Source organism: Zonotrichia albicollis, chromosome 2 (genome assembly GCF_047830755.1).
Source record: "Zonotrichia albicollis isolate bZonAlb1 chromosome 2, bZonAlb1.hap1, whole genome shotgun sequence".
NCBI classification, from domain to species: Eukaryota; Metazoa; Chordata; class Aves; order Passeriformes; family Passerellidae; genus Zonotrichia; species Zonotrichia albicollis.
The window spans coordinates 20,335,555-20,348,731 of NC_133820.1; the positions used below are offsets into that span (position 1 = coordinate 20,335,555).

General features: G+C 35.9%; 1 protein-coding gene across 1 annotated transcript in view; it reads left to right on the forward strand.

Moving 5' to 3' along the window:
• The window catches only part of RPGR (retinitis pigmentosa GTPase regulator), a 41,127-nt gene extending 28,178 nt beyond the window's left edge, over positions 1–12,949 (forward strand). The window contains exons 9-14 of the mRNA XM_026791845.2: positions 329–453; positions 1,592–1,771; positions 2,984–3,146; positions 4,432–4,538; positions 6,241–6,306; positions 7,302–12,949. Of these exons, the coding sequence (XP_026647646.2) occupies positions 329–453; positions 1,592–1,771; positions 2,984–3,146; positions 4,432–4,538; positions 6,241–6,306; positions 7,302–9,797 (3,137 nt within the window). The 3' untranslated portion in view covers positions 9,798–12,949. The remainder of the gene's footprint in view (positions 1–328; positions 454–1,591; positions 1,772–2,983; positions 3,147–4,431; positions 4,539–6,240; positions 6,307–7,301) is intronic.
• The last annotated feature ends 228 nt before the right edge of the window (positions 12,950–13,177 follow it).

Below are 13,177 nucleotides of genomic sequence, written 5' to 3' on the forward strand. Positions count from 1 at the left end.
CTCTTGGGGAATTAAAACCTCCTAATTATGCCTTGCTAACAAATCTTCTTGTTTAGAAGCCATTGTTTTTCTGTATAGTTTAAATTTTATTATTTTGTGGAGGTGGTTTTTTTACAAATTGTCTAGACCAACATCTCAGACAGTACTTTGTCTGAAAACATGCATATTTTTTAATAATATTCATCTGTTGAAGATCTAAAAATAATTGTTCAGATTTTGCTTTTGGAAGAGAAGTATTTCTTACTTTCATACCCTGTTACTACTTAATGGTTCTGTCCTGGTTTTCTATCAAATCTTTCTTTTAACATCCTTTTATTCCCATATGCAGAGAATGGCCTGATGTTTACTTTTGGAGATGGACGGCATGGCAAGTTAGGCTTTGGAGAAGAGAGTTTTACAAATCTGTTTGATCCCACTCTGTGTTACAATTTCTTGAAGTTCACAGTCCTTTTGGTAAAACATTTGTTCATTCCTCTCAGACATCATAGTATTTATCTTTTTATGAAACCCATTATTAATGAGCGCTGAAATATCATTATAGAATTATTTCTTTCTGTAACATTTAATTAATGGCCAACACAGACTGAAGGAAAGAGGAAACTATCTATGCTAAGCACTGTGTTAATTTAGTTTGGAATGTCTTTGACTTGGGCTTGACATACAGATTCCTCTTTAGGGTTTTATTCAGTACCCTTGTGCTATGGTGTTTTGGCCTTCAGAGCTGAGGTAGCTTGCAAACTGAATTGTTTATTATTCTGGGATGGTTGGAAGTATGGGGAAATTTATATATTTTCTGTAAACACCAGAGAGTAATCTTTTAAATTTTGACTATTTTTGTACAGTGGGATATTTTTAAACCTCAAGAAAATTTGAGTTTGGTTTTTTTTTAAATCCAAACTGGACAGGAAAGCAAGAATAGTCTTTTCTTTTGAGAATTGTGTAAGGGAAGTTGTTTTCATCTGCTTCTTGAGGTGTGGAGGAAATGTCAGAGAATTGTCAGCATCAAAAATGCTAACATGACTCAAGATTGAACAAAATATGCAACAGAAGTTATTGATCACTTCTGTTTGTTTACTGGAATTAGAGGTGAAGGAAATTTTATTGGAAGCCGTGAGTGTTTTAAACTTTTTAAAAAGTGAAACCTCTCATCTTTATATGATAATATTGTGTCTACTGAAGGATGTTGAATTTATTTTACATATTGCTGATTTTGTAAAAAAATAAAACGTGTAGGTTTGAAATTATCAGTATTGCTTTCAAGTGACTTTTATCAACATAAATAGCTAATGTCTCTTGAAATTCAGTGGAAATATCTTTGCTATCTTTTATATAAAAAATTTGATAGTCCTGTCTTCTGTTCAGTACAAATATATTGTATTTAACTAAGAGGTGAACATAGATCACTAGTCATTAATAAATGTAATTAAGTATTTTTATCTTGGTGTAATTTGGAACTAAATTTGAAGCCATTTGCTATGTCTTACTTCTACTACATTTCTTTCTTATCATCTAAGTCCCTAGTGATGATTGTAAGAAAAGTGCATTCTTAATACTTGCAAATGAAGTAATCAGACGTTTTTTTGAGCTGTAGGTTGCTTGTGGGGGTTGTCACATGCTGGTTTTTGCTGCTCCAAGACCCAAAGGATCTGAAATACCCTTGGAAGATTTGTATGAGCCTCGTTTGACTGCTGCTGCCTCTCAAAGCAGAGGGGACTTTGTGCTGGCAAACACCTTGCAGTTATCAGCAGCACGAATGCGGCGTCGAGAGAGGGTAAGCTCAGAGGTATTCAGAGTTGCAATACTTCTTGCAGGAATCAAAAACACTTTAAAAGCTAAATCACAGCATGTGCCAAGCAGTTAAATATATCTTCTTAAACTAAGGGTTTAATTTTATTGTATAATATGAAAAACAGATATTTACCCTGGTCCCAAAAATTGATGCAGGAGGAAAAAAGTAAGTGTTAGTCGGATTTTGCTTAATTATTTCTGTGAAGGAGATTCAAATTGGATTTGTAAGTTTTTTTATTGAAAATGTAGAACCTGTTCCTTTGCATTTTTTAAACTTAGAAATATTTTTTAAAAATAGCAAGAACCTGACTCTTTCACTGTTCCCTCTGAATCTTTTAATATGTTAAACAATTTCATAATTTATAAAATATCAAAGGAGAACATTAGATGTAGCTACTTAAAATATTGCTTTCTGCTCTTATATCTCCACTACACATTCCAGGTGATTTCCTTAAACATCACAATGAATTGGATCATTTCACTTACTTGTCTGAGAACTACCTCTACCAAAACCTGAATTTATTCTATAAAAATGCATTGATGTTGTGGATTAAATACCTTGATGTTATTTGAGAGATTAGATTTTCATTTTAGATAAAAAGAAAAGCTGCTTTTTTTTTTACTTTAAGGTGTTTAACTGCTATAAAGACAAGAGCAATGCCTCTTATAGTTCCAAAAAGTGATGACACCCTTCTTCCTTCTGCTTTCTAGAAGGCCTTCTTTGCAAACAATTTAACTGCTGAACATGTGTCACCTATATTCTGCCATGTACACATGGACTCCATTGATGCCAAAGTGGTTGTAGATTAGAAGAACAGAATAAATCCTGAATATTTTAAATAACCTGAATTTATTCTATAAAAATGCATTGATGTTGTGGATTAAATACCTTGATATTATTTGAGAGATTAGATTTTCATTTTAGATAAAAAGAGAAGCTGCTTTTTCTCCTTTGTTTATATTTTAGGATTACTTGAAATCATTTTATAGAGATGATCTTAAAAATCTCCTTATGTATCTGTCCACTTTCTAGGACTATATATAATTAAAATTTTAAAAGATATTTGTTTCTGCTTATTAAGTTGCAACACTGTATCTCAAGCTAGCAGCAAATACCACTGATAAGGATGAGAGATTGCCTACATTTTGTTCTTCTAGCTTTTTTCTCAATTTATTGTTTTTCAATCTCCTAAAGGAAAGGTCACCAGAGCAGTGTGCTCGAATGGCACAAACTCTGCCTGCAATGGGGAAAAGCTTCTTAAAATCTTCATTGCCTGTGGCAAGCAACACCAGCCCATTCTGGTTTTCTGCAAGTCGTCCTAAAGCTGAATCTGGGAGGGATGGAGACCATGAGAAAGGTGAAGTGCCCCCACATCTTGCTGCTGTTTTCTGATAAGAATGGGTTGACTCAAAATTCATAAACAGATGTGCAGTTTGAACCTGAAAGAAGGTTCAGGTTCAGTCTTACCTCAGGAGGGTCTGGCAGCATACAGGCATGAAAGCTGAGAAATGCAGACAAAAATTGCCTCACACTGTTCATGTTTGCAAAACAAGTTTGAAGATTAAGGGGAGGCTTGAGGGAAAGCAAAATAATTTATTGATTGTAGCTGTAGTTCCCTAAGCCTTTAGAAATAAGATTCACAAAAATACTGTAAGAACATTAACTACTTATTTTGTTTTCACACACACACAAAAAAAAGGAATTACAGAAAAAAAGAAGTTAGGAACACAGGTAAGCCTACAAGGAACTTGGATAAGAAAACATAAGAAAAGAGGTCTACTAATTCTTACACAACCTTTCTTCTTCACTTGGAAATGCAGAAGTACTCTTCACTCTTTGCTATCTAAGATAATAAAGATTTACCATATTCTAACTGATGGAAAAGTCTTGATAACCATAATAGAGCACTGGATTTTGGCACAGATTCTCTAGAGCAGTTCTGGACTTGTCTGGCATCCTGAGCCTCTGTGATTTCCTAGAAAGAACAATGCTGAAGAGTGCAGGATGCAAAGCTTCTGTGTAATTGTTAGCTCAGATTTACTGGACAGCCAAATCTAACTTGAAAGCAATTCATTCATAGAATGAAGATGGTTATTTTTAAATCTGCCAGCATGTCCAGTAGCATTTGTGGTTCCAGGAAAGCAATCCAGTGAAATTTGAATTTCTTTTAGAGTTTTCTTAGACCTAAAACCTCAGGTTTTGTGCTGTTCAAAATGGTCATAGACATGATGAGCTTAATGATGTAGGGACATTTTTATAATGCTGCATGAAATTCACTGTCTTTCCATCTATTACACAGATAATGTGCAAGGGAGGTAACACAATTGCAGCTCCTTTGGTCTAATTGTTACACTATTGTTAAAGAGATTATCCAAAAGAATCTCTCTCCCAGGTAGTATTTAGGCTTTGAAAGCCTGCAGTGCACTGAGACCAGATTGCTGAGCTCCCTCTGTTGTTAATGATGAAAGCAGATGGAAGTGGTTTTTCTGTGTCTTGGGCTGGGGGAATAATGAATCTGAGGGCTTCAGTTGTATGTTAGTAACATAGTAATAATGTCTGTTTTATAAGATTGGGGTGTTCTATTTGCTATACAGTGCTTGTTCCTGTGACATTTGTTTATTTACCCCTGTTTTACCTTGTAGAAAATAAGCATCAAAAAGATAAACCTAGTGAAGACTCTTCAGAACAAGATTCAGAGAATGAAAATATCGACAGAAACCTTGGGGATACAACTGACATCCTAAATATGGTAATATATTCCAGTAATGGATCTATAATTCAGTAATTTTTTTCAGGGGGAGACAAAGAAACTGAATTGTGTTCCAGGTTCTAATGCAGAATTCCTGACTACCAGAACATCATATGTGACACACTTCATACTGACACACTGTTAGATGAGCGTGCATTTTGTATCATCGTCACCCAATGCTAAAATATGTTTTAATTTTCAGGGTAGTGTTGTGATATGAAGCAGTCCAAGTAGTGCAATGCCTCCCCACACTCTGGAAATCAGAAAGGAAAGGAAAAGGATGCTGGAGGCCACATGGTGATCTCTATCTCTGACCTTGCTTTTCTTGATGATTTCCAACAGAGAAAGGCAGGAAATGAAGCGGAAGAGCATCTTTTCCTGTTTGAGAAAAGGTTTTTTAATACAGGTGGATCATATTAAAGGGAAGGCCAAAATCCAGACAGTTTTATTATTTGGTGATCCCCCAGCTTGTTCCTACATATTTCTTTTATTTAAAAAACATGTTCACCTTATCACTTGTGCAACTTTCCAAAACATTTTGTTCTCTCAGCAGAAGGAACATGTCCTGGCCTTAATGCAGCCACAGTTATGCTGGAGGGATTGAACATCTACAGGAATTATTGTTTGCATTTAAAAGTACTTAGTAATTTAACAGTTTGTTTGTCCATGCCATTTATTTAACATTATAAAACTTCATTTTGATTTACAAGAAAAAAATGTGATCAGATCCAATGCACAGCATGGCCTCCATTAATTTACTGAAGCATTATTTGCATGTTGCACACTTTATGTGCTAGACTTCCTTCTCCTTTTCAGTTTTATACCTGTCCTGAATCAATTTTAAAACATTTAAAAAATTTTAAACATAAATTTTTAAAAAAGCCTATCAGGAAAACTTGCCAAAATACAAGATAAATGGTTCCTCTTCTTGGATCTGAATGAAAACAATCTGCTACAGCATAGTTTTTTTCAATTTTTCTAGACTGTGGCAACGTCTATCTTATTGACACATGTGACAAGAGGAGGAAAAACCTTTAATGTTATATTGATGATACAAATTATTGAGAGTCTGAAACCAGAACTGTCCATGCTCACTGTGTTGAAAAAGAATATAGTTAAACCATGAGCAGTTAATAATCAATCAGCAAACAATATTATTATACTGTGATTTGGAATATATGGCAAGGGATGAGCACAATTTCATTATATATTCCCACTTAGTAGTATTTTTTGTTGCCTTTTGATTTCTTGCTTTATGTAGAAGAGATAAAAGCATTAGATTCCAAGGAAAAATTCTGCTGTGCAACTTTTCTTTGAAGATGTTCTTTCAAGGCTGTGGTGCCAAATTGGATGTTGAGTTAAGTTTGTGATGATAATCGAGTAAGGTTCTATTTGTAACCTCACAGGGAATGGAAGGTGAATCTCAAGTGTACCTGTGGGCTCTGAGAAATGTCAGGGTAGTGTTCAGTCTCTACAGACAGTTTAGGTGTTGACATTTGTTCACCACGCTCTTTAGAAATGATGGAGTGGAAGTGAAACAGGTGAGCTGAATGATCATACAGATTTGTCTCACCCTGACTGTGCAATAATATTAAAGTGTTCATAAACTAGCTCTGTTTAGTAAAACTGGGCTTTGATGCTGCTTTCTGTATTAAATATATATATATATATTTTTTTTTAATAGAAATCTTATTTTTTGCAGACACATGCAATGAAGTTGAATCCTGGTGACTGGTCCTTAAAATTATCACCACTCCAAAAACAGAAGGTACTGTAACTAATTACATATTTTATATTGGTACTGATGTTTAAGAATGTACAATTCTTGTATTGTCCTAGTACTTCATTGTTTTGCTTTGAGTTGTTAAAAAGTCAGGCAAATTTTATAGACCTCCTCCTGCTAATTTTCTGAATATCCATGACCTAAAATTCTAAGAAGCTGCATGAAGGCAGAGAGAATTTGGGCAGGCACCTAGAACTCCACATATCCAGTGCAGTTTGAGATGAGTGTGTAATATTTCACCGATTTAAGAAGCAAAAAACTATCATATACATCTTGTAACTTCATGTGATAACATAAATTTCTACTGGTTTGTTGCTAAGAAAATATTTTGGGACACAGTGTAAATAAAGATTTTATTTAAAGATATTCATGAAGTATATTTAAAGGAGCAATAATACTGGTCTTAATTATGAAATTAAAGTACTTTATAGTACTTTCTATTTCATTCCTAAAGTGATCCCAGCTTTTCAGCACTTTGTTATATTTCAATACAATTTTATTTTAGATTCTTAAATTCATAATTTGTTAAATAAGTGTAAAATTTAAAGCAGAAATACAACAGATTTTCAAACTTCTTAGAAAGGGCATAACAGTGAGTGCATCAGAAGGTTTCCAAAGGAGGAAGGTGTAAGAGAACTGTGTGAATTTCCTTCTGCTTGCACAGCCTCATGCATTGCCCCTGCTCTGGTTTATGGGATGTGGCACATATGGGAAATGCACAGTTCCTGCTGCATTTCCTTGGGTAGTGGGAAAGGTGTAGCCCTACACTGATCATTACCAGGATGTTGCATTCTTCTAATATGTGCACTTGTAAATTAATTTCATGTGAAATGCTCTACCTTTTATGCTGTCTTTTAATCCCCTCTCACAAATTGTTTCTTTTCTTGTTCAGATGCTTTTGTAACCTTTTTCTTTCGCTGCCATTTGTCTTTAATGCTTTTTTTCTTTCTTTTTAATTTTCTGCTTCTCATGTGGAATAGAAGAACAATAAAAATGTGAAACTGAAAAGAGATGGTAAGGGTGGGCTGAAAAGCAAGGATTCTGATTTCACAAAGGAGGGCTCAAAATTAGAGTCTGGCTCTTTACAAAAGCAGTCTTCACTTTCAGAGTCAACTGGACAAGATTTAGAAAAGAGTAGTGCCTTTGTAGGGAAGCCTGTGGCCAGAAAAAGTATAAAGAAAGGTAAATCTGAGCATGCACAAAGTGATAGTACTTTGAAAAGTGGTGCTCAAGAAATTACTGAGGATAAAAGCATATTAGTGAAAAGGGAAAAAGAGTGTGTGGAAAATCCTGAATTTTTCAGAGAGGATGCAAGATATAATCTTCCCACTGAAAATCAAATTCTGACTGAAAAAATAAATTCTTCCAATAAAAAGCCAAAAGCTGTTAAATCTAAGCAGTCCCTTAAAATAGAGGTACTTCCTTCTGCTCCCAGGGATCAGCCCCAGGCTGATTCATTAATTGTACAAGAATACAATCCTGTTAAAAAGCAAGGGAGTCAAAAAACAGCAGATAGTCAAAACAAACCAAAGGATGGTGTTGAAAAATCTGACAAGTGTGAAAGCATAAATGTCACAGGAGAAGAAAGTAGTGCAGAACAGAAGGAGCTTAAGAAAAAGCATCAGTTTTTGAAACAAGTGTCTGTAACTTCATCATCATCATCATCAACTGAGGAAAGTACTAATGGTCTCCAAAAATATATACTTAAGGAAGAGGCCTTCTATGAACACAGAGTTGTGCAGAGGGCAAGGAGGACAGTGACACATCTGGACTCAGAAAAAGACAGTGAGATTGAGGAGATGCAAGGTACAAACAATGACAAAGAACGTGTAGAACAGACTGATTTAAAAAGCCTGAATGAGGAAGAAACAAGCTCTGATGATAAACCTGATGAAGACAGGCTAGTAGAAATTAAGAATGAGGAGGAATCTGATCAGGAGCAGGAGAATGAAAGCAGTGAAAAGGGTGAAAGTGAGAAAGAAAAACTGGATGAAACAATTGACAGTGAAGGTAAACTAGGGGAGGAAGAAGAGAGTGAGGTTAACAAAGATGGGGATGAAGTTTCAGTGGAAAAAGATGAAGAGGGAAAAGATAATGAGGAAGAAAATGAACAAGAAGAATCACAAGCTGAAAGGGGGAATGAGGGTGCAGAGGAGAATGAGGAGCTCAGCCAGCAAGATGGCAAAGAGCAAAGAGATGAGCAAGGCAGGTTGGTGGAGGAAGAAGAAATGGTGAGTGAAGGAGAAAAGGAGGATATGGAGGAGAAGTATGAGAAAGAGGAAGGCACTGAAAAAGACAAAGAGCAGGTTAAAAGTGAGGGAAGAGATGAGAGTGAGGAAGGAGGGGAAGATGCAGAGGAAAGGGAAGAAAAAGAGGTAGAGGCTGAAGAAGAAGGAGAAGATGAAAAGGAATATGAAGAAGAACAAGAAAGGGAAAATGAAAAAGACAAAGAGGGTGAAGAGGAGGAGTTGGGAGAATCATTGGCAGGGAGGGAAGAAGAGGTATCTGAAGAAGAGCAGGTTGAGGAAGATGCAAATACAAAAACTAAGGAAGTGAGTGAGGATGGAATGGAAGAAGGAAAAGATGGGGAGGATGAAGTGGAAGAAGAAAGAGGAGATGAGAAAGAAGAAGGAGCAGAGGCAGAAGAAGAAGGGGACAAGGGGGAAGAAGATGAAAAGGAAGAAGAGGAGGGGGAAAATGAAGAGAAAGGGGAAGATAAAGAGGGAGAAGGAGTGGAAGAAGATGAGGGAGTAGGAGAGGTAGAAGAGAGTGTTGGGGAAGATGAGGAAAAAGAGGGAGTGGATGATGAAGAGGAGGAAGATGAGGAAGAAGAAAAAGGAGTGGAAGAAGGGGGAGATGAGGAAACAAGAGAGGAAGAAGAAGAGGTAGAGGAGGGGGAAGAGGCAGGACAGGAAGAAGGAGAAGAAGAAGGAGAAGGGGAAGAGGAGGAAGAGGAAAAAGAGGAAGAGGGTGAGGAGGAAGAGGAAGAGGAAAAAGAGGAAGAGGGTGAGGAGGAAGAGGAAGAAGAGGAAGAGGGTGAAGAGGAAGAAGAAGAAGAGGAAGAGGGGGAAGAGGGTGAGGAGGAAGAAGAAGAAGAGGGGGAAGAAGAAAAAGGGGAAGAGGGTGAGGAGGAAGAAGAAGGGGAAGGGGGAGAGGAGGGAGAAGATGAAGAGGAAGAGGGGGAAGAAGGAGATGAGGAGGAAGGGGATTTAGGAGATGAGGAAGAAGAGGATGAGGGAGAAGATGAGGATGAGGAGGAAGAAGAAGAGGAAAAAGCAAAAGATAAAAGGAAAAATTATCGTAGTAAACTTCCAGAAAAGAAAAGCAAACCCAGGAAGCCAGAAAAGACAGAAAGTGCTGCTTTACCAAACAGCTCTAAACAAAACATGAAATCCAAACGTCATGTTGCAAATGGTTTACATAATCCAGAACAATTTTGGAACAATGTGCTACCTCATTATTTAACACTAAAGTAGCATAGATGATATAGTAGGTGAACTTTAAGCCTATTCAGGAAACAGATTGATTTTATTACTTGAAGGAATCTTTTCATGAAATCAAAGCAAACTATTATGCATATAATTTAAGTGCCAATGTCTTGAAAAAGCCTGAACAAAATGTTTGGATTCAGGATACTTTTATGAGAGAAATCATACTTTATTGATACAATCATTTTCACCATCATGTTTATCATGTATGATATATGAAACATTAATTGCTGAGGAGGTAAATTGCGTTTGCCTCTTAATCAAAGTGTAATATGCTGACAAATCAATTATACATTGTAACAGTGTAATCTTTGCCTTTGAATCAGCAACACACCAATTTTAGTAGCAGGGCAGTTTACTGATAATGTGCCTTACTTGAAGGGAGTTTCAGTAAATTAGCAAAGGTACATATTTTAAAATTTTGGTATCACTCTGTTGTAATTGAGTGACAGTACAAAGCAACACACTCCATTTTCAGAAGGCTTCAAACTTGCTTTTATTATAGCATGCATACTTTTTATACATTCTTACAAAACTCGTAAGTTAACACTTCACTCATTGGTCATGAGAGACAAGCAAAGTGCTTGTTGGAATAGGCAGTTGCAGGTTTCTCTTATTTATCCTTCTTTCTTTCTTGGTTTCTTTGTCAGTAACCTTGGTAGAAAATTCTTTCAGGGGTAAACATGGATCCTCTTATCAAACTTCTCTCTGGCTCTCTGTAAAACCTCTTCCACATCACTCCACAATTTATTCCCACCACTTTTATTCAGTTCATACATTGGTGAAATGTTCAAGGACCTAAATTAAAGAAAAGACAAGTTGCCAAATTTATGTGGGTCAGTGGATGGAAGGTAAATGGAAATGCAGGCCTGGGTAAGTGATGGCCTGGGACTTTCCAAGGGCCTTAAGGCTGACTTCTTATTTGCTGTCAGCACATAATTCTGTGCAAAAAGACACATACAGATCTCAGAATCTGGCCTAGATAACTTTAGAGTTCAGGGATAATTTTTTGAATATCACACTTGGCGATTGGATAGAGCTAAGAATTCGAAATACACACTTCTGAAACATTTTTTATTTGTTTATACTGTGCAATACATAAGAGATTCTATATCTGCCTACAAAAGACAACATTACATAAGTCCTCTAACTCTGAGGTATTCCAACAGGGGGAATATATGTTGTTGCTGTGTGAAACACATATGTTTCCAGGATCAGAGCCAAAACTTCTCCTCATTGGAGAATATTTATGGTTTTTAAAAACCCTATCTGTAATCTCCAAAAAGAGGCAAATCAGCAAGCCAGATGGAATAGTAAAGAAAGTGGTAAGAAAGTCTGATTTTTTTAAAGACAAAGTTAATACTTTCAGAATTTCCTTAAAATACACAAACAAATCTTGCAAATCATTTTTGTAAGATAATGCATCACTCTTTCAACCATTAGAGACTGAACTGGCAAATGAAGAGATAGGGACTCATCATGCAGAATTGTTACTTCAATATTATGCCAGTGGGGGGTCTGGGAAATTTTTACTAACAGATCTCAGTACTGACATTCTCTAGAAAAATAGTTGTTTAAGCCCTACTTGAAAATGAGGAGAGAAGAAGAAAGGAATCAAAATGAGTAAATGTCATTCAGTAAAAACATGAATGGAATCAATATTTATGTTGATAATATGAAAACATTTTAATACTGTTTTGTAAGATGCTGGCATTAAACAATCTTTGACACGATGTCTCCAGAATTTATTTTCTATAAAGCCTGTAGTAGATCAGTAGTTTGCCAGTAAATCCTAGTCTAGGTCCAACCTTCCTGCCTCACTCACCCCTTCCACATGCTGCATTTGAAGGTAAGATCACTTCAGGTGTGCTGTGCCTAACTACAGCAAAAAGTTACCCCAGTGGCTATATTTTGTCCCTGTGAAATGTGTTTCAAACTTTGGAATTTTCTGGAGCGCATTGTCTTGACATCAGCATGTGTCTTTGGAGCAGGGTAAGTATCCTCATATTCTGTTAGAGAATATTTAATCAGTTTAGTGCCCTTCCCAAGCTCTCTCTAACAATGCAGTCATTGGATATTTTGCCAGTGTGCTGTGCTATCGCCGAACTCCTCTGAAAACACTTCCCTTTGAAACTAAGTGGAGCTGTGATGTGTTATTTTATCTTTCTTAGAAAGATTAGGATGTTACTGTGATTAAACTTAGAAAGTTTAGTAGTACTGAAAAGTATTTTTATAGGCCTAAAACTGGGTTTCTTGGATATGACATCTACTTCTTTGTGGTTTTAGAATTCATCATTGGAAGAAAACTGGGCTGTGAAAAACAAAACAACACTGTTTTTTCTAGTAAAAAATATTTCTTAGAGAGAAAGAGAGAAAAAAAAGAGAGTATTTTAAAGCAAGTGATTTCCAATTCCACATAGGAATGGCCCTTCATTTACTGTTTGGTTGCAGCATTTAATGTAAATTCTTAGGAAAATGAGGACTATTTGTTTTTTCTCTCTTACCATATGCTGATAGCAGAAAGCTTTCCAAGAAAGTGAAGGAAGCCAGCTTATGGTCATCTCCTCTTCTTTGTTTTGTCTAGATTAAAATTCACTGATTTGAGAACTGTTTTTATGTAGTTTTGTGGATCATTCCTGTGGTGGGGGAAAAGTAGAGCTTTACTCCAGCACTTCTAAGGGTTTTCCACAGGCTCATTACATAAATTGGGCTCTCTGCCAGCATTTCTGGGCTTTCAGGGGACTTTGAAACTTCATTAGCATAATGAGTGGAATTTCATTTAGTTTGACTCATTCTGGTTTATGAAGTTTGCTACTTGTGGTTTTCTGAAAATTCAGTATATCCTTGGTATTTATTATGGCATACAAAGAGATTTATATGTAGTACTGAAGAAATATGGCAGAAATAGTCCTGATTAGTTTTTAATAGAGAAAAGAAATCCTGCATTAGAGAGAGAAAACAACAGACAATTGCCCAGACCAAGATCTATCCATCTCTTTTCTACCAGTGGCTGCTGGTAAGTACCTGGGAAAAAAAAATAAATTAGAATATTGGGTAGCACAAACATGTAGTGTTACTTCACTCCTGTAATCATTCCGTATAATGAATACATTCAGCATTTTCAATAATTTGTAGTTTAGCAGATACATGTATTACTTTTAACATTCATTTTCTTCACACGAATTTCTTTCAATCAATTTTTAGCCTATTTAGCATGTTTTGGAAAATAATTCTTAGATTTCTTTACACATTGTTTGGAGAAGTAACTCCTCTTTTTTTTTAATTTGCATCATTTGATATCTTTGTATTCCTGTACTAGAAAAAAGAACACTTATTCCCTCTTCATTATTTATTCCCTAATGACCGTC